Source organism: Ischnura elegans, chromosome 5, assembly GCF_921293095.1.
Source record: "Ischnura elegans chromosome 5, ioIscEleg1.1, whole genome shotgun sequence".
Lineage (NCBI taxonomy): Eukaryota > Metazoa > Arthropoda > Insecta > Odonata > Coenagrionidae > Ischnura > Ischnura elegans.
In genome coordinates this window covers 39,181,647-39,203,954 of record NC_060250.1, presented here as the reverse complement: position 1 = coordinate 39,203,954, position 22,308 = coordinate 39,181,647, and the positions used below count along the sequence as shown (strand labels likewise).

General features: G+C 39.1%; 1 protein-coding gene across 1 annotated transcript in view; it reads right to left on the bottom strand.

Annotated features, from left to right (window-relative positions):
- Positions 1-22,308, bottom strand: part of LOC124159670 — a 309,866-nt gene that overhangs the window by 27,492 nt on the left and 260,066 nt on the right. The window contains exons 155-180 of the mRNA XM_046535577.1: positions 21,617-21,922; positions 21,200-21,520; positions 18,470-18,796; positions 17,533-17,841; positions 16,803-17,138; positions 16,078-16,386; positions 15,418-15,723; positions 14,670-14,990; positions 14,243-14,569; positions 13,499-13,810; positions 13,064-13,393; positions 12,451-12,756; positions 11,225-11,530; positions 10,457-10,774; positions 9,586-9,921; positions 9,135-9,449; positions 8,343-8,675; positions 6,979-7,281; positions 6,465-6,770; positions 5,737-6,057; positions 4,939-5,265; positions 4,213-4,527; positions 3,458-3,784; positions 2,734-3,042; positions 1,951-2,256; positions 488-823 (exon numbers count right to left, since the gene is read on the bottom strand). Coding sequence (XP_046391533.1) covers positions 488-823; positions 1,951-2,256; positions 2,734-3,042; positions 3,458-3,784; positions 4,213-4,527; positions 4,939-5,265; positions 5,737-6,057; positions 6,465-6,770; positions 6,979-7,281; positions 8,343-8,675; positions 9,135-9,449; positions 9,586-9,921; positions 10,457-10,774; positions 11,225-11,530; positions 12,451-12,756; positions 13,064-13,393; positions 13,499-13,810; positions 14,243-14,569; positions 14,670-14,990; positions 15,418-15,723; positions 16,078-16,386; positions 16,803-17,138; positions 17,533-17,841; positions 18,470-18,796; positions 21,200-21,520; positions 21,617-21,922 — 8,268 coding nt within the window. The remainder of the gene's footprint in view (positions 1-487; positions 824-1,950; positions 2,257-2,733; positions 3,043-3,457; positions 3,785-4,212; positions 4,528-4,938; positions 5,266-5,736; positions 6,058-6,464; positions 6,771-6,978; positions 7,282-8,342; positions 8,676-9,134; positions 9,450-9,585; positions 9,922-10,456; positions 10,775-11,224; positions 11,531-12,450; positions 12,757-13,063; positions 13,394-13,498; positions 13,811-14,242; positions 14,570-14,669; positions 14,991-15,417; positions 15,724-16,077; positions 16,387-16,802; positions 17,139-17,532; positions 17,842-18,469; positions 18,797-21,199; positions 21,521-21,616; positions 21,923-22,308) is intronic.

The following is a 22,308-nucleotide window of genomic DNA, read 5'->3' as shown; positions in this document are numbered from 1 at the left end:
AGAAAAACATTTTAATCGTCACAAATATCTTCCAACTCATTAGAACCTTTTCATGGTATAATATCACCTTATAAATATCGCTCCATAAGCGTGTGCATCAACAATACCCATGTAAGCAATTTTAAGGCATTATTCTTAACCAGGGGGTATGGTAGGTTTTTGTTGGGAGGTTTTGTTTTAAACAATTCCCAAGTTAGAAAAACTCTAACTACAAGCATTGTATTAATCATAACTCAATAACCGTTTTATAATATATACTAATTAAATTATATTTCACCATTTTATCTGCAGGTTTCATTACTGGTTAAAGGTAAATTAATAAATTATGGTAACACCTCTACTTCAAAAAGGATGTACAGTTGGGATGTGGAACTGCAAAAAAAAATAGGGAAGCGTTTGCTACAGCAACCAGTAACAACCTACAGAAGCTCCCCCAATCGGTATGCCAATCCTCAATATTGAGTATGGATGTATCGTCAACTCTTACGTTGGACTGGAGAGCAGAAAGAGAAAGGATCGCCAGTGAGACCAGAAGGACAGAAGCAGTTTGGCACATGCGCTGCGACATGGCAGTTTGCGCCAACGCCACAAGACCCTGGGCACGGATCCTGACAGCGCATGTTGATGCATGCCAGGTGGGATGGGCACTGGCCATTGGACGTGCACTCTGGACGACAGTTAGGTGGAGCACCAAAGTAGCCCTCGAGACAAGAGCATGATGGAGAGGTGCCTGAGGCTGCCGGCGTGCACCTTGAATAAGGCCCGCAAGGTGATGGGAGACATGGGTCTCGAGGAATGTTGGGACGAGGCAGCGGCTCAGCGGCTGAGGAAATATGAGAATAAAATTTTTTACTCACAAAATAGTCCTCACTAATTCACACAAAATGTTCGGAATGGCTAACGGATAGATTGAAAAGGCCCCTCCACAGGAATGCTCACGAAAGCCATTGGCAGATAATGATGAAACTTATTTACATACATATCCAATTTTAAAACCATCCAGAGCAAATTAAATGCATCAATTATTGGAGGGATTGGTACCTATCAATTAAATTTTAAACAATTAATAAAAGATGGGAATGGAAGATTCTCAAAAAAAGGTGTGATATTGCACACTTATCGTGAAACTACTGAAAATTTGCTTGACACTTGAAGTTGGCTAAATAAAAAAATTAACTGAAAATTATCAGTCGCAGGATATCTGAGCATAAATACTATTAAATGCGGTGAAAAATGTTCAGAATGGCTAAAAGATAGAATAAAAACTCAGCATATTCACAATCTTTTTAAGTAGCAAAGCCATACTTGATTTTCAAGAAGTAAAATTCTCCCAAAAATGAAATAGGTGTAAAAATCCCAAATTAACTTTTTTTTATTACTGAAAAACCTTAAATCTACAAGTGGTAGCTATAAGGAAATCCAGCCTTAAGTTGAGGGAAAGCAGATGATTATTCCGCTTTTGAATCTTTTAAATTAATGTTTAAATCTCAGTTACTCCGCTAATTATGGAGATGTTGTTACGCCAACTGTTTTATGACCAATACTGCTCTATACTGCTGTGCTTAGCAATAGATAACAATACACGACAAATGTAATTAAAGTATTAAATAACTTAAAGCTGTTCAATTTAAGTTATATTTAAACATTGGTAGCTTCAACAGCTATTGACTTGGAGTTGATCACCAATCAATATGTATTCACCTTATAAATAATCATTTCGTCAAATTTCACAACCATTAATGGGTACACTTCTCCTAACTTTCTTAATTATATAACCTCAGGGCAAATAGGTGTGAACTCAATGTAAAAATTAAATGGCAACTTAACTTAATGTCATGAACTATAATAAATAGCATCAATATTAGTTCATCTACAAAAAATGCTAATCAGGTCTAGAATATATGTAGTTAAAAATAGCATTTCCCTAAAGTTGCAAACTGATGAACTTACGAATTGGATAGCATCTTGTGAACGGATCTCCAGTATGGGCGGGTGGACAGCTGCAGATGGGATTGTGGTTCACAACTTGACAGCGAGCCAACATTCCACAAGTGCCAGGACAAGGATCTCTGCATTTCTGCATGATACATGCTTCATTTGGACCGCACTCTGAGCTGACAACACATTCTGGTCGGCATGATGGTGGAGTGCCCACGTAACCGATGAGGCACGAGCACACTGCCTGACCGTTAACCTCTCTGCACTGGCTGTTAGGTCCACAAGGTGATGGCTGACATGGCTGGGTGACGACTGGTTCTATTTTAAAGAAAGAAGTGCATTAGTAACAAAAAATGCATTGGATAGTCTACTGTTTTCTTAAATCGAACACAGAATGTCACAATGGCAAGCTCGAACAATAGGGAGGTCATTAATTGATAAAAAAATTGTTTTGTCCATTAATTGATGAATTCATTTTTGTTAATATACATCATGAATAAACTTCAATGTATTCTTCATCAAAAATTTTATACATATATTTTCAGTGGCAAAATATCAAGCAATCAATTGGCATACAAAATTCTCAAATACAGTCATCTAGAATAAAAATTCAATGAAACCTCTTATTATGTAACATGTTAACTAAATGATAGCAAGACAATTCAAATACATAATGGATTAAAAATAATGTAATCCATTCTGAGGATCTCCTAATAGTACCAGCATAGATAATTTAAGATTGGCAGGAGTTATTCATAAAGCTATGCATGCAGTGGCCCTGAAAGATCAACTTACGTTCAACTTTATGGCAGAAGCGGAAGGGATCACCAGAGTATCCTTCGGGACAAGAGCAAGACGGAATGTGGTTGATGACATCGCAACGTGCTCCCTGCCCACATGTTCCTGGGCAAGGGTCTGAGCAGTGACTTCGAATACAAGCCTTGTCTCTCGGGCAGTCATCATTGAGGACACATTCTGGTCGACATCCGGCATATGGATCACCTCTGAAATCCTCTATGCAAGTGCACACCCCATCCAAACACCTGGCATTTGGCCCACACGGTGATGGGTTGCATGGATCAACTATGTGCACAACTTCAACAGCTGTAAGAGTGATTTAAAAATAAAATCATTAGTATGCCACTTTTTATTAGGGTAGAACTACGATCATAACAAAATAATGGCAAAATAGAAGTTTTTGATTGGACATAATAAGGTCCCAAAATCTTAAAAAATAATCTTACTATGTCACTTTTCATTTTCACTGAACTATAATCATGAGATAATCATATTAAAAAATAAGCTAGACATATTGACATTCCAAAATTAATGAAAGTAGATCCATAAATTAAAATGACAAAGGATGCAAAATTTTAAGTCTAACATGGACTACCATAGAGTCAGAACGAATGAGGTTGATGCATTGTTTTATCCTGGGAGCTTTAACTTATTATAGCGCATCTTTGAACATGGATTTGGACAACACTTCACATGATACAATATATATAAATGAACTCACGTTTAGGCTGAGGGTAGCAGCGAGAGAATGGGTCTCCAGTGTATCCTCTTGGACATGAGCAGACTGGTGTGTGATTGATCACCGTGCAGTCTGCACCTTGACCACATGAACCCGGGCATGGGTCCCGACATTTCTCACGGATACAGGCTAGATTCGAACTGCATTCCGAGCTGATGACACACTCTGGACGGCAATTTGGTGGACTTCCAATGTAATTTGCAATGCAGGAGCAAGATGGGTATCCCGCATTTGGCCGACAAGTTGCATAAGGACCACATGGCGAGGGTACACAAGGATCAGTAACCACAGCAACTGGTTTCACAGGCTCTGCAAATTATGAAAAAAGGATAAATTAGCACTCCTACCACTAGTCAGCAGCCATAAGCAAATATTTGAAAGTGAAGAATGAACAGCCTTTAGATTATCCACCTTCATGAAATGAGATGAAAGGTCTAGCAGGACATTCTCTTTACTCTTTCATTTTCATCATTTGACACTTTTTTAGCTTAGAAAGCCAGATGATTTGAGGCAATTACCCTTTTAGGCTGCACTACTTCACTGAGGAATACTGGATACTACTCTTTCATGGATACTACTCTTTGAATGTAAAGATTCCCTAGTAAGCAATGTTTGAAATGGAAAATGTTAAAGTATCCTAAGATGCAAGGGTCAGAGCACATCCGTTGCAAGATGTGAAGCACAAAAGTACTGTTAGTGAAACAAGGGAAATAAAAACAACAAAATGGATGTCTTACCTGGTATGGGGTAACACCTAGTGAATGGATCACCAGTATTTCCTGATCGACAGCTGCAAATAGGGCTATGGTTTATGACTTCACACACAGCATTGACACCACACTTATTGACACATGGATCAGCACACTTCCTGTCAATGCAGGCCTTATTTCGTGGGCATTCTGAGCTGACAACGCATTCAGGTCGGCACCCAGGTGGGCTGCCCACATACGTAGGGAGGCATGAGCAAATGGCTTGGCCATTCAACTCTCGACACTGACTATTTGGCCCACAGGGTGAAGGAACGCATGGATCTTGTGGGTCAGGCTGAACAACTGAAAAGAGAAAGAAATGAATCAGTAACAAAATGGTAAAAAAATTGAGTTCATCGTTGAAACTCTCCTTGATTCTTAAGAAATTTTATGTTTTATTGCCAACATAAATATTCAAATAAAAAGGAGATGAGAAATAATGATGGTGCTCACAATATATGTACAATAATTGTTCAATTCTGGAACAAAAACTAAAATACATAACACAATGGTGGTGTTACAATGCCAAATTCAAGGAATCTTTTCGCTAATGCCTAAAATAAGTGAAATAACAAAAAATTAATACCTTATAACTTGAGACATCCTTATAGAAAGTACTCAATTTTCAGAAATGATATACATATGTACGTGTAAGCACCTCACAGGTAAATGTATAGTTACCACACAAACTGATGTACATAATTGCGTCCTTACCTGCCACAGGTATGACGTTGCAATATCTGAATGGATCTCCAGTATGGCCTGGATGGCAGTAACATGATGGTAAGTGATTGATTACTTGGCAGGCTGCATTCTGGCCACATGTTCCAGGGCATGGATCCTTGCATTTGCCTTGCAAGCAAGCAAGGTGTGAGGGGCAATCGGTGTTTATCACACACTCAGGGCGACAGCCTTCGTATGGATTTCCAATGTGGTCGGGCAGGCAAGTGCAGGACCCTGCATTGTTCTGCTCCCTACATACAGCATTGACCCCACACGGAGATGGTGAGCATGGTCTTTCCAAGGGCCGTGCCTCAGGAACTGAAAGACATACGCCATGTTCTCAACTATTGACACAAATTACATATATCTACACAAGATATAAAACTACCACTACCATACACAAATTTTCTCAACAGTAAATATAGATAAAATTTTAAAATTAAAAACATAAAATGTGATGATATCCATTAAATTTAAATAAAAATGGTATTATGACCATTCACAGAGTAAATAAATCAAAATATAATAAAAAGAAAATAAAAGCTCCAACAGCTAAAGCAAAACTTTGCAAAATGCATATTTCAGCCAGTCGTAATGTATAGTTATGCATGATGGCGTAGTACGATGTCCTTACACCATATCAGTGAAGAGCGACATTTTTATCAGAAGTCGTGATAGTAATGTAAATAAAATAGTTCCACTTATACCTACATGAGACTAACATTTTCCGGCATAATACATGCATAGAATAATTTAGACTATAACAGAGCAATATTCAAAGTTAATTACCTTGAGGAGCAATACACTGAGAGAAGGGATCTCCAGTGAAGCCTGGCAAACAGACACAGTTGGGTGTGTGGCTGACCACCTTACATTCTGCGTTGGTTCCACACGTGCCAGGGCATGGATCTCGGCACTTCTGGTTGATACAAGCCAAATGACTGGCACATTCTCCATTGCTCACACATTCTGGCCTGCAGTTAGGAGGAGAGCCAACATAATCTGGTAAACATGAACAAGACGGTCCCTCTCCAACGACTTTGCATTCTGCATAAGGACCACAAGGAGACGGCTGGCATGGGTTGCTGGGTGTCACAACAGGCTGCTCCACTGGAAGTTCAAAACGTGAAATTAATATTTAAAATTAAGAATAAAAATCAGAGATTAGAAATTAAAAAATCAACCGCAAACTTGTGACCGTAACGGGCAGGTGGTTTTCTAGAAATATTCGATTCAATGATGTCACAATTTTCAAAATCAGCATCATTTTGGTAAAAAAGCACATTACTATCTGGCACCGAAAAATTCCCGACATTAAAGTAAAAAATTACAAATTTTTGATTTATATTTAAAATTTTGTTGATGTTCTTTCCTTGGATTATAATAGAAAAATTTACAAAAATGGATAAAAGTAAGTATTTAGAACTTCCCAAAGTAATCTTAAGAGCCATCAATGAAAACATTTTGATGTAGCATTACATGAATAAATTTGATGGAGGTGAAAAAATGGAAATTACCAATGATGTAGCATCTTGTGAATGGATTTCCAGTGTATCGAGCAGGACAGCTACAGATTGGACTGTGATTGATCACTTGGCATTTCGCTTCAATGCCACAAGTTCCTCGGCATGGGTCAATGCACTTCTGGTTGCTGCAAGCCTCATTCAAAGCACAGTCAGAATTGACAACACACTCTGGTCGGCATGTTGGTGGGCTGCCTATGTATCCAACGACACATGAGCATACAGCCTGGCCATTGATTTCCCTGCACTGGCTGTTTGGACCACAAGGTGATGGATTGCATGGATTTGTTTTGACTGGAGCTGTGAAATATAAATCAGACAATTGAAATAAAAACGACTAAAAAGACAGTAATATCACACACATTCAAATGCACAACTGCCAAATATTTTCTACTATCGAGCAAAAATAATTTATTTTTGATAGAAAAAAGTACTAATTTATGAGTAAATTCACATCCAGCCAATGAGTATCTTGGTACTACTTATGAACTGGGAAATAAATATTCACCTGGAACAGGATGGCAGGCCACAAAAGCATTTCCAGATAACCCATTAGGGCACGAGCAGGAAGGAATATGGTTGATGACATCACAGCGAGCCCCTTGTCCACAGGTTCCTGGGCATGGGTCTGAGCAGTGACTTCGAATACAAGCCTTGTCTCTCGGGCAGTCATCGTTGAGGACACATTCTGGTCGACATCCGGCATATGGATCACCTCTGAAATCCTCTATGCAAGTGCAGACTCCATCTAGACACTTGGCATTCGGTCCACATGGTGATGGGTTGCAAGGATCTACGTGCACTGGTTCCTCTGTTTGAAAAGATTTATCAAGTTTTATTGATTAAATTCAAAGAGGTGGGCAAAAAAATCATTCCTAAGATTACAAAATCAGAGATTTCTAGAAAAGCGACCACTAAAGCAATATGTCTCCTTAAAATTCAAACACATCCTACACAAAATTAAATTTACTTTTATAAAAAACTTCTTCTTTAGCTTAAGCTACATTCAACAGCAATGCTATCACAGGCTATAAAACAATGACTGTGGATTATGCACACAAGAGCAGAAAAGATATCTGCTTTCTAAGAGCTCGTAATGCATCTTTATTAGAGTAACATAAAATATTTTTTTCACTGAAAGGACTTCATTGAATACTCTACTGCAATGAAAGTGTTACGATGAGGCATGTTTAAAATTTCAAGGGAGACTTAATCACTACTTAAACCCATTCAAGGGCTATGTATTCATCAAACACCTTCTTATTTTCACCTTAACAATTCATAATTCATTGAAAGCTATGGTTCAAGTGCCTAAGAGGACTCCTGGTAAACCGATCTTTTTGGACCTAAAAATATTAACACTTCCCTCCATTTTTATCTTGAATTGTGCCACTTTTGTTAAAATGCATCCTGAGCATTTTCCAAGGAATCATGAATGGCATGACTACCACACTCGCTCAAAATGTGACGTTCACCTCAAAAGTCACCATCTATCTCTAGCTCTCAAGGGACCTCATCACACTCCATCCATCATTTTTAATAAACTTCCATCTGAATTGAAAAACTGTCCCCCTTCCCTATTCAAAGTTAAATTATGTAAATTTTTAGCAGGTAAAGCCTATTATGATATTAGCGATTATTTAAATGATTCTATGTAATTTGTATTATTGTATTTATGTAATTTGTATCATAGTGATTTTTGTGACGAAACCATGCAATGTATATTGCCAGTTCGGTGAATAAAAAATAATAATAATTATTATTATTATTATAAAAATTTTCCCAGGTTCCGAATGACCACATTCAAAAAGAATTGCATGTCCTCATAGAAACTTTCAAAGTAAAACTCCACGAGAAGAAATCTACACTTACGTTTAGGTGGCTCGGGATGACAGAAGGTGAATGGATCACCAGTATATCCACGTGGGCAGGTACACACTGGAGTATGATTTATCACAGAGCACTCAGCGCCTTGACCACAAGAGCCTGGGCATGGGTCGCGACATTTCTCACGGATGCATGCAAGGTTTGCACTACATTCTGAACTGATAACACACTCAGGTCGACAATTTGGTGGACTGCCAAGATAACCATAATTGCAGGAGCAAGATGGGAAGTCACCCACAGCTTGGCAGACAGCATTTGGTCCACAAGGTGATGGAACACATGGATTGATAGGTACTGGTACTTTAACTGGCTCTGGAGCTGTGGTGGAAGGATAGGGGGTAAATGTAACTAGACATCAACTGACACAACATGGAATAAACAAAAATGCAATTAAAATGAGGGCAAGCCAACAGAGTTTTTCATGATTGAAAACAAACATATGTGATACCACAGTTAGTGGGGTCAAAGGGTGAAATAACCTCGTCAACATTTTTGGGAAATGAAGTGAAGGTAGAGTGTTAAGTAATCACTCCCAAAATGAACTGCCGTAAAATTCACCTCCCCACCAAATGAACCACCCCAAAATTTTGCTGGCTGTGGCCTCGATCACATCCTCTTCAAATATTGAAAAGTTATGAGCCTTTAAAACAAAATATATTTAAAAAATGAAATTTGCTCAACCATGATTTATTCCCATTAGCTATCTTAAATCATATTTTGTTCCATTAACTTGCTTGCCTTCTCATTCGATACTTTGATGAAATGTTGTCAACTTACGTGGTATAGGGTAACATCTTGAGAAGGGATCACCAGTATGCCCTTCACGACAGCTGCAAATAGGACTGTGGTTTATGACCTCGCAGCGAGTGAATTGGCCACATGCACCTGGACAAGGATCCACACACTTTCTGTTCACGCAAGCTCTGTTTTGTGGGCATTCTGAGCTCACCACACATTCTGGCCTGCAGCCTGGTGGACTTCCAATGTATTCTGGCAGACAAGAGCATACTGCCTGCTCATTAACTTCTTTGCACACAGAATTTGGCCCACATGGTGATGGAGTGCAAGGTGTCAACGGCTGAGATACCACAGCTGAAGAGAGAGAGAATAATAGAATGTATACACTAACAATGAATTACATAATTTTATTTACAAAATATGTATCTCCCAAAAGCTGAATATTATTCACTTCTTTGATTGTAACAGAGAGTCAATCAGGATTACTTACGTTCTGGAGGAATGACGGAACAGTAGCGGAATGGATCTCCAGTATGCCCAGGCAGGCATGTACATGATGGCAAGTGATTAATAACACGGCATTCTGCCCTCTGTCCACAGGTGCCAGGACATGGATCTTTGCATTTGTTTCGTATGCAAGCGAAAGATGAAGGACAATCACTGTTGAGCGTACACTCAGGGCGACAGCCTTCATAAGGATTGCCCAGGTAATCTGGCAAGCACGTGCAGGAACCTGCTTTGTTCTGTTCCCTACAGATAGCATTGGCTCCACAAGGTGATGGAACGCAAGGGTTGATCTGCTCAAATGGCCTTCCAACAGGTTCGACTGAAATAAATAAAGTCATAAATAGAAATATTTTTATATTCACTGTTGAAATATTCATGTGCAATTATGCAAATACGAAATATTCAATCTGCAAAACTATTTTATGAAACGATACATTCACAAATAAACGTTGTTATATTCCACACAGTATTCATTGAAAACTCTGCCGGTTTTGACCTTATCAGCTCATTATCAAGTGGCTAATGTTACTCCTTGATGATGACCTGAAATGGTCGAAACCGGCAGTTTTTTTAGTAAATACTTACGAAACATAATAGCGTTATTTTTTAATCTATTCCACGAGTGAACTCGTGAAACATTGCTTTGATACTTAATGAAAGACTATTGGCATTAATGAGCAAAGACAATAATGGGAATATCTATTAATTTTACTCAAATGCCATCCTTTTATTGAATTATTTCAGCTACGTTTCCGAAGTTCTTGAAATATTCTTCAATACTTACAAAAATTGAATATAAATATTACAGCATAGTTGACAAACTTCAACCAAGTGAAAGAGAGGAATGTACAAACCTGGTTGAGGTCTGCAATGTGCAAATGGATCGCCGACGAAACCAGCAGGGCAGAAGCAATTAGGTGTATGGCTTATCACTCGGCACTCAGCGCCAGCCCCACAAGTTCCCGGGCATGGATCCTTACATTTCTGATTGATGCAAGCCTGGTGACTTGGGCACTCACTGTTGCTAACACATTCAGGGCGGCAATTGGGAGGAGAACCACGGTACTCAGGCAGACATGAGCATGATGGACTGTCCCCAATCACCCTACATTCGGCATACGGACCGCATGGTGACGGCTGGCATGGGTTTATTGGTGGTGCTTCCACTGGAGCTACAATGATAGAAAGACAGATGTCAAAAAATACAGTCAATGTGCACAAGTAGGAGTAATAGAAATTACAGAATAAGAAGTCTAAACTGCCATCTCATATTGTACGAACCAAAAATACTTCAAAGACCGAGTGTATGGCAAAGCGATACAGGGGAAAAGAGAGATAAATCAAAAGAAATTAAATACATAATTATGGCTAATTACATATATATTTCAGGGATTCTTACTCAAAATATGATTTGTTTTCATTAATTTCAAATACTTCTATGTGACTATTTTTCTATTAGTAACGATGGAAAGAGAAAAGGATGGGAATAATCTCCAGAAAACATTTTTTCTAAAAGTCACCAAACTAAAATAAAAACATCAGAAAATTTACCTCACTTCTAACAACTTAACTAAGAAATTGCAGTCAAAAGTGAAAATTAACACTTGTCTAAGCTCTCTCACCTGGAGGATAACACCTGACAAATGGATCTCCAGTCATATGGGATGGGCAACTGCAAATGGGATTGTGGTTGACCACTTCGCAGCGTGCACCAGTTCCACAAGTGCCTGGGCAAGGATCTCGGCACTTCTGATTCGAGCATGCCTGATTCAAATTACATTCTGAGTTGACCACACATTCAGGGCGACAGGACGGTGGAGAACCAACATACTCTGGCAAGCATGAGCACACTGCCACATTGTTCAAAACCCTGCACTGGCTGTTCGGACCACACGGAGATGGATTGCAAGGCTGGGTCACGACAGGTTCTGCGGAAACAAGCAAACAGTTATTTAGCCAAAAACACTCACCAATTCCATTTTATTATTTGGATTTAGTACATATTTGGATTTTGGATGAATTACATTGTATTTGACCAAATATAATATAAATGTTTGGTGTAAAATCACAATTAATTACAAGAAATTGTTAGATGTCAGGGAAATATAAGTTATGACCAAAAAACAATCTTTCTCATTCAGCTACTTTCTCAAAAGTTAAAATTTTAATTAAATGAATATTAATAAAATTTCCTGCTTCACCAGATTCCCTTGATAAAGCAACGGGTCGGGAAACATTGGGCCACCCAATAATTGATGCTGCGACAGAGCCCAAAAAGTTTTAAACGACCATTAGTGTTCTGGTTCATGCACTTGGACAACAAGGTCAGTAAGAATGGCTAATTGAGGCAAGGAATCATTCACAAGAGAGTAAACAACAATTGAATCATTCGAGGTGGATGCTAGGAGGGGTGTAGCTGAGATACAGTGACATGAGCACATGATGTCATCAACTTATCTCCGAAAGGGTTCAGGCCTTTGAATTTTGCCCCAATCGGTTCCAGAAAAAGTGGATAAAAAAAATATGGGTCTCTTTATTTATCAAACTCTATCACAATCAATGCATTTGTTAAAACTTTTGCAATACACATATTTTATTCATTGACAGGACAAATCTTTTAATTAGTCATAAAGAGATCCCCAGCAGAGGGGAAGAAATGTTGACGACTTTTAAGACACAAGACATGGGTAAACCCAAAATTTATATTTGTTGACATCTCTATCATAAATAAGTATTTAAAAAATGGTAAATTAGCCCATTTTAGACAATAAATTTGGCTAAATTGAAGACATATCAATCACAAAAAAGCAACTTCATTACAATATAAGGAAATACGAGTTTCACATACCTTGGAATGGTCGGCATATAATGAATGGATCACCAGACATTCCAGGAGGACAAGAGCATATTGGTACATGGTTGGAAACCACACAATTGGCTCCTTGACCACAAGTTCCCGGGCAGGGGTCAGCACATTTTTGTCTCAAGCAAGCCTTGTTTCGTGGACATTCCGAGTTGATGACGCATTCTGGGCGACAGCCTACATATGGGTCACCCAAGTATTCTGGTATACATGTGCAGACACCATCCCTGCAGTTTGCATTTGAACCACATGGAGATGGGAAGCACGGATCTGCGGCAGGTGTTTCAATCGCTGAAGAGAAATACAGCAACCAATATTATAAACAGCATCCAGTTATAAAAAATACTTTTGAAACAAAAAACCCTCATCAGAGGTAACAGAAAATAGACTGATGCTTCACCAAAACAACTGAAGAATACAATGCTTGAATGTCACTTAAATGACTATCATCCAAATATTTAAAAAAAATTGTGAAAATACAGCTAATAATTCTCTAATGCTCATATTACAAATTCCTCCAATACAACACAAAAGAATTAACAGATGCAAGCTTCATCCATAATTGCAGTAGCTATATTGGATAAGGTAAAATTTTTACCTTGAGGTATGACATGACAGCTAATGAATGGATCTCCAGTGTAACCTTGCTGGCATGTACATATTGGGATATGGTTGATGACACTGCACTGAGCACCAACTCCACACGACCCAGGGCATGGGTCTCGGCATTTCTCCCTAATGCACGCAAGGTTTGACCGACACTCTGGGTTGATGGTACATTCTGGACGGCAGCTTGGGGGAGTTCCATAGTAGCCTTGCAAACAAGAGCATGAAGGAGCTCCACCAATGTTTCTACACTGAGAATGTGGGCCACACGGCGAGGGATAGCACGGGTTGACTCTTTCCTCTGACACAACCGGAATAGGAGCTGAAAAGATTGTGCAAATGGTTAAAAAATTTATCGCTGTGCTGCGCGAGGATTCAAATGATTGAAGTTCATTCTTCAAAGCAAGAGATGTCTCACTATACTCACCAGGAATGTGCTGGCATCTGTAGAAAGGATCTCCAGTTTGCCCTTCAGGGCACGTGCAAATGGGTACGTGGTTGACCACTTTGCAGATTGCATTTTGGCCACATGTGCCAGGGCATGGATCAACACACTTCTGATTCACACATGCACGATTCAAGGGACACTCAGAGCTGACAACACATTCAGGTCTGCAGCCAGGTGGGCTTCCGACATAGTTAGGCAGACAAGAGCACACCGCCTGTTCATTAACCTTTCTGCATTGGGCATTGGGACCACATGGAGATGGATTGCATGGGTCAACAATGACTGGAACTTCTGCAACACACAAAATGGTATCACAATAACAACTATCTTTCGCCTATACATCTACATCTATTATTAAGAATCAGTTTAAATAACATTTACTATAGAAGATTAAATGCATACTACAAAAAAATCATTAACTTCCAAACAATACATCTTAAAATTAATCGTAAGGATATCCTGAATTATTACAGTCAGAATTATAATACAAAATATATATGTAGATTGAGCCAAAAAAAGAAAAGCATGTAATTATAAAGATTTATCACATCAGCTCCAATAACTTGAACAATTCCTAAAAGGATTACTTCACCAAAATGCAGTGCTAGCTTAAATATACGAGTACAATGGCTCATTCAAATACAGTGAATTAAGCCTCAACAAAAGATTTAAAAAAGTAGGCACATGAGACTAAAACATAAGTAACTGAAAAATATAAATTACCTTCACGTGGTGCAAGGTTGCAATATCTGAATGGATCTCCCACATAACCAGGCCTGCAATTACATGATGGCAAGTGATTCACAACCTGGCAATCAGCATTCTGTCCGCAAGTTCCTGGGCATGGATCCTGACATTTTCCACTAATACAGGCCTTGTTTGATGCACAGTCGGAATTAAGAATACACTCTGGTCTACATCCTTCATAAGGATTGCCAATATACTCAGGTAGACAAGTACAAGAACCAGCACCATTTTGCTCTCTGCACACAGCATTAGCACCGCAGGGTGATGGATTGCAGGGCATTGCCTTCTCCTCCACAATTGGTTCTGCAATTTAAAAAGTAACATTGAGATGAATTGACTCCAGAAGGAACAGCTAAACTGAAAACTGAATACACAAAAAACATGAATGAAAGAGGTAATCTACCTTGCTGAACGTAACACTGAGAGAACGGGTCGCCTTGATATCCAGGCAAGCAGACACAGTTGGGGGTATGACTGACAACCCTACATTCTGCATTGGCACCACAAGAACCAGGGCATGGATCTCTACACTTTTGATTGATGCATGCCAAGTGACTGGGACACTCGCTGTTGCTGACACACTCAGGTCGGCAGTTTGGCGGTGACCCCTTGTACTCAGGAAGGCAAGAGCAAGATGGACTATCACCGACCACCCGACACTCAGCATATGGCCCACATGGTGATGGTTGGCAGGGATTGACCGGTGGCGGGGGTGGAGTGTCAGCTGTTTCAATACAATAAACAAGGTATTAGATTTTTCTTTAGATAAACATTCAATCAATCACAAGATTCGATCATTTTATCCCATTAAAATAAATGAAAGAATTCCTATATAAGTCTACAGCTAAATAATTGACAAATAAATGGTACTTTAGAATTTAAAAATAATTTTAAGGATGATCATTGATATAATTTTAAGGATTATTCCGGAAACTTAATCCAAGTTAAAACATGCTTGTGGGGACATCATGCATGTCTTCTTGATATTATGTATTTATGTATGCAAGAAAAATACCTTTAAAAATATTGACAACATTAATACTAGAGGATTATACATCTCAAGAGATAGTAGGCATTAGTGATATTCATATAGTAATGAATAGAAGGCATGTAAAACAAGTATAATATACTTGTCTATTCCATACACTTACGTATTGGGCTGCATCTAACAAATGGATCCCCAGTATAGCGAGCAGGACAGCTGCAAATAGGGTTGTGGTTGATAACTTCACACCTAGCTCCCACACCACATGTGCCCGGGCAAGGGTTCCTGCACTTCTGGTTGCTGCAAGCTTCACTCTGACTACAATCTGAGTTGACAACACACTCTGGACGGCAAGTAGGAGGGCTTCCCACATAGCCAGCCACACATGAGCAAACTGCCTGATTGTTGACTTCACGGCACTGACTGTTGGGTCCGCAAGGTGATGGTTGGCATGGTTGAGTTAGCACTGGTTCTACGCATAAAAGTGAAATAGTTACATGAATAAATTTCATACCTAAGCCTCATATGCACATATAAAAATAATGTTGTTCCACAACAAGAGATTTATCATAAATAATAATGCTCACAGCAAAGAGTTCATCCACATTTCAAAAATTAAAGAACAAGAAACCACGAGAGGACTTGCTGTGGGAATTAGGGTACCAATGATTGACATGGGATTGAATGGGATGGTAAAGGAACAAGAGAAAGAAGAGGCATTACGTATTGTGTTTTAAAACAGAAACATAGAAAAGCTGAGAATACAGAAGTGAAGTAAAACATACAACATACAAAAGCTATGATCTAAATTAAGGTGGTATTTTACCTTGGTATATTCTGCAGTCAACAAAAGCATTTCCTGAATACCCAGGAGGACAGCTGCATATCGGTATGTGGTTCACAACTTCACACCTTGCATTCTGTCCACAAGTTCCTGGGCAGGGATCTGCACACTTCTGCCTAATACAAGCTTTGTCTCTGGGACAATCAGTGCTAAGAACACATTCTGGTCTGCAGCCAAGGTATGGATCCCCACGGTATTCAGGCACACATGTGCAAATTCCATCGCGACACTGTGCATTGGGGCCACACGGTGATGGATTGCATGGGTCTTGCGCAACAACTGGTTGTTGAGCTAAAAAATTGAAATCTCCAGTCAGTCAAGATTAAAGCATGAAACAACAAGAGATGAAGTATAAGTAAAAAAAATACAGAATGGTAAAAATAGAGATAAAGGCATGCGTTTGAAGAGAATCAATAACAAATTTTGTCACCATAGAAAAGCCAAACCTTTATTTAGAGATCCAACGATATGATTGAAACCTAAGTCAGAAACCCGGGTTGTACTATTTAAAATAAAGTGTGGAATGGAACAAAGTATTTTTATTTTATTTTGTGATGAAGCAGTTCCACAAAGTAATGCCGGAGACTGTCTTATATCAAATACTATGTAATTAGATTTAAACAATACAAATAAAACTGGATAGAGGCATGAAATAAATTGTATGGTTTAAAAATTATTCATGAGAAACAATTTGTGCAGAAACTTACGCTCAGGTGGTTTGGGGTAACAGTTGGTGAACGGGTCGCCAGTGTACCCAACAGGGCAAGTGCACATGGGAGTGTGGTTGAGGACAGTGCACTGAGCGCCCTGTCCACAGGAGCCAGGGCACGGATCCCTACACTTCTCCCTCATGCAAGCCCTGTTGCTTGAGCACTCTGAATTGATTATACACTCTGGCCTGCAGTTGGGTGGACTTCCAACGTAACTTGGACGGCAAGAACACGATGGTGATCCACCGATATCTCTACACTCAGAGTATGGACCACAAGGTGACGGCACACAAGGATCAACAAACACAGGTGTGGCAGGCTGCCTTGGAGGAGCTGGAAAAGCGACGCATGGAGGATTAAACAGTGAGAGCCATGTTTTACCAACACGTACAACAAGTTTTGCCAATCATATAATCTGATCAACCTCGAGCACCTCGCAGATATGACACCACATAACTAAAAGTTAACCAACCAGGGTAACTTTAAAAGAGAGACCCATGGATTTTTCATAGCACATTTTTTGTGAAATTAGCAAAACATTAAGATAATTAGCAGTATAAGAAACATATTCTCATGCACTGAAATAATATATTTTAAAATAGTTTACACAAGAGCGGGAGATATTTTACAAAAAAGTATGCATAGCTCTAGCAAATAGGTTAGATTTAAGTTGAATCTGACCATAAATAATTACACTTCATCTCATGATTTTATTCCTCAAACTTACTTGGAATTGGGTTGCACCTCGTGAAAGCATCTCCGGAATAGCCAGGCAAACAAACACAAATTGGACTGTGGTTTATAACCTCACACTTTGTGTTCAGACCACAAGGTCCTGGGCATGGATCGACACACTTCCTATTCAAACAAGCCTTGGACTGTGGACATTCAGTGCTAACGATACATTCTGGTCTACAACCAGGTGGACTTCCAATATAAGTGGGAAGGCAAGAACACACAGCTTGACCGTTAACTTCTCTGCACTGGCTGTTTGGTCCACAAGGGGATGGATTGCAAGGATCTCTCACTTCAATGGCTGGTTTCAGATGAAGAAATTGGAACAAAGGTTTTGTCATGAATGGTCAGGGCAAAAAAATCATGCACGAGAAATATTCTCAATATGTATCTCAAAATAATTTATGAATAACTTTCATTGAAGCATACAAACCAATTTGAAGTCCACCTTAATTTTATTCGTTAATGAAAAATTCTAAGGAATATTGTAATCCAAACGTTGGAATTCTCCATACAAGTTATTTTTAAATATAATATACAAGATCACAAAGACTCTATTTTACAGCAAATTTAAATCCATACAACAATTTAGCTACACAATTGCCACTTATTAACCATTCACTAAAATCAAATATTTTAATTTATAATACCAATCTAAATATTAGGGATACAGAAATGACAGAATTACCCCATCATAAGAGATATTAATTAAATATTACATTGAAAGCTAAAAACAAACTGAATTTATATGTATATAAAGTAAAAATTAAAAAACACAATTTTCACATAATAATACTTGGGTAAAATAAAAAACTGAACAGAAAGATCTTTAAAATAATTTCTCCTCACTTCAAAGGCAACAGTTAATTTACTACCACTCAGTAATTCAATTAAAAAAAAAAGCAGAATAGAAAAACGGAAATACTTACGTTCAGCTGGGGTGGGGCTACAGTATCTAAATGGATCTCCAGTATACCCTGGGTGACATGTGCAAGAAGGCAAGTGATTCACAACTTGACAATGTGCATTCTGACCACACGTTCCAGGGCAGGGATCCTGGCATTTCTTTTGCACACAAGCCCTTACAGATGGACAGTCAGAGTTGATAAGACACTCGGGGCGGCATCCTTCGTATGGGTTCCCAAAATGATCTTCAATGCACGTGCATGAGCCGGCGCCATTCTGTTCCCTGCATATTGCATTAGCACCACAAGGTGATGGATGACAAGGCATAGAAATTTCTTGGACAATCGGAGCTGTGAATATGAGCAATCAAAATCCATGAAATGGGGGAAAGGGAATTGGGAAAAAAAGAAATTGGAACCACCAATTATATAAAAGATCAGAGAATACCAAGAAAAACTGATATTAGCATTAAAGCACACCTATAGAGCATTCTATAAAAATGGCCATGTCACACCAAAAGTATCATGATGAGATATTCAATACCAATGGCTTCACACTTACAAAGTAACAGCAATAAACTATCATTGTACTCTCACCAAAAAACATCACAATTAAGGCAAATTGATGCAATTATAAATTTGGCACACAAAAGAATAAAATTCACAGATAAATAAACAAAAAAGGTCTAGCAATAAAAAATATAGAATAAATAAATTAAAATGGCTATGATATCTCTATATACCACAAAAAATAAAATAGCCATTAAAATATATACATAAGTAACTTAAAACTTATAACACCTGAGGAAAGAAAAAATTAAAGGATAACAACAACACAATTTTGTCAAAGAAAATGTATCACAATAACTTAATAATTGAAGAGGTAATTTCGATGAAAAAGACTGAATAACTACCATAAGCATTGAAAAATGAGGAATACAGAGTCAAAGATCTGATACAGATCTCTGTCACAGACAACACTAAACTCAATACCATAAATCTGTTCAATATCACAAGCTAATAAGAGCCTCGTTGAATTAAAGTCGAATAATTCAACAAGCTTCTTATTCTTAACATAATATTAATATGTCTTAAAGATAAGCATCTTAAACTACCCATTGAACACACTTTAATGCCTGGAAAAAAAATTCTGCGAGCAGAATCCAATGAATCACAACATTAAATCATGGTTAGGTTGATACCTGAGCCAGAGCAGAAAATACAGAATGACGTTGATACAAAAAATTGACACATAACTGATATCCATTCTTTGTTGATAAAAAATAAGGAAAATTGACATGTATGAGATATCAACCCCTAACGTGCATACAAAAAAGAGGAATCCAAAAGAATGCAAGCGGAAAAAATACAATGAACATGGAAAACATGCAAGGAGCATGCAAACAGCAAAATCTGAGATACTAAAACATACAGAGAATTAGGCATTCCAAAAATTTAAGCTTTAACAGCACAGGAAAAAGTAATGCTCACCACCATTTCATCCAAACAAGGAAAAAAGTAAAAAAATTTAAAACAAAAATTCATGGATAAAAAAATAATACTGTTAAGGCTGAAAAATTATCAAAAATGGTTTAATTAAAAAAATAAATTAAAAACAACCGTTACGACATAAAAAATCTACATTAGCAATATTGAAAAAAGAAATGGAAAAGAATATTGCTTGAAAATAATGCAAATGAATCATTTAACACACTAAACATTGATAACAACAACACAATTTTGTCAAATTTTGTCTGATAGAAAAATTGGATATAAATGAAATTGAATCTAATAATATTTACCGATCAACAAATTTAAATCCTCAGAAAAACAATGAATTAAATATATAATTAAAAGATAAAAATATCAGCACTGGCATCTGCGATAACAAAAAATAAACAATTTTGCCAAGAAAAAATATGACTACCTTTATAGAAAGGCACGATGGAATATTTCCAAAAATTTATTCAGTAGATGACGCGTCAACAAAAAAAATGCTATAGGAGGAAAGGATTAATAACATGATAAGTACCTTCCATTCACTAACTTCAGGTGAGACAAGTTTACCTACGGTGCAAATATTGTTGTCCATTAATTGGCCGATAGAAAATGTCACTTCAGAGCCAAGTAAACTGCTTCATTTGACTCGTACCCATTAGGAGCATTATCGCAAATTACGACAGATAGAAATCTATGTGTCAACAAAAGATAACCGATACCGAATGAGCACCAAATCCAATGCGAATAAAAGACCAAGGAGAGCAAAATTTACAATTTAAGAACTGTATAACAATATTATAGCAGTTTCAAGTAAAAATATTTTACCATTAAAATAAACATATATTAAAAGTTTTAAGCCTTGAACAAGTAATGAAGTGAGCACGATGCACTATACTCAAGAAATCTGGGCCACTACACTAAGAGAGAGTGACATATATTTTCATAAAGCCCCCAAACATCAGAAATCACGCTTGCTTTTAATCAAAGCCCAGAGAAAGAATAGCGACGAAAACACTAGCACAATATCTAAGGATGGATAGACAAAAAAATACCCAAAAATTTATAGCATGGGCAGGAAAAAAAAAACAGAGGGAACTTATGAAACTTGAAAGTTCAGAGATGATCCACAAAAAATTATCCATTTAAAAATAAAGGATAGTATACATGAATGATAGGTTGGAACAGAAGTGAGTGAATGGAAATACCACGAAAAGAACACAAGAGAGCATTTTATGAAAGAAGAAAGAAGCATACCTCGCTCGACTTCACATCTAACAAAAGGATCACCAGAAAACCCTGGCGAGCATATGCAGGTTGGGGAATGGGAAATAGCACGGCAAACGGCATTCTCGCCGCAACTACCAGGGCACGGATCGCGGCATTTTTGGTTCATGCAGGCAAGGTGACTCGAGCACTCGCTGTTGCTGACGCACTCGGGACGGCAGTTGGGCGGCGAGCCCCTGTACTCGGGAAGGCACGAGCACGACGGACTCTCCGCGATCACCCGACACTCGGCGTAAGGACCGCACGGCGACGGTTGGCAAGGGTTCACAGGAGGAGCCGGCGGCGTGTCGGCTGACGGAGACAAAAGAGAAGGAAACCCACCGTTACCCCGAGTCTGACACCACCCCGCGACCAATCCACAAACCGACTCTCTCATCTCATGCTTACGGATCGGGCTGCACCGAATGAACGGGTCTCCCGTGTACCGCGGCGGGCAGCTGCAGATCGGGTTGTGGTTGATCACCTCGCACTTCGCCCCTATTCCGCAAGTGCCCGGGCAGGGGTTCCTGCACTTCTGGTTGTTGCAAGCCTCGTTCTGAGCACACTCCGAGCTCACCACGCATTCCGGTCGGCAGTTCGGTGGGCTTCCCATGTACCCGGGGACGCAAGAGCACACCGCCTGCCCGTTCACCTCGCGACACTGGCTGTTAGGCCCGCAAGGTGAAGGACGGCAAGGCTCGCTCACCACCGGTTCTAACAAGAAAAACAATACGTCAATCTCCAATCCCTCCACTCAAGCCCCACCAACATCACATGCGGATGGGCGAGAGCGGAGGAGGTTCCAGAGACAAACTCTAATCCCACCCATCCAACCCGCAATCCACAACGAAACCCACGCGGACCTCACCCCGACTCAAACAACCTAAAGACAATTCCCCCGGCAAAATATACCTACCACAAAAAAGCCAACGCCGAAACGTCCACGACCGCGCGACGGCCGGCTGGAACCGCCGCGCTGAAACCGAAACACCGGACGCACGCTTCCGAAGCGGAGCAGGCGGCGACCACCGAGCTCGCCTCGACAAGCGAGCCCACACGCCGCCCGACTCACGCTCCCGCACGAGCGATCCGGACACGGG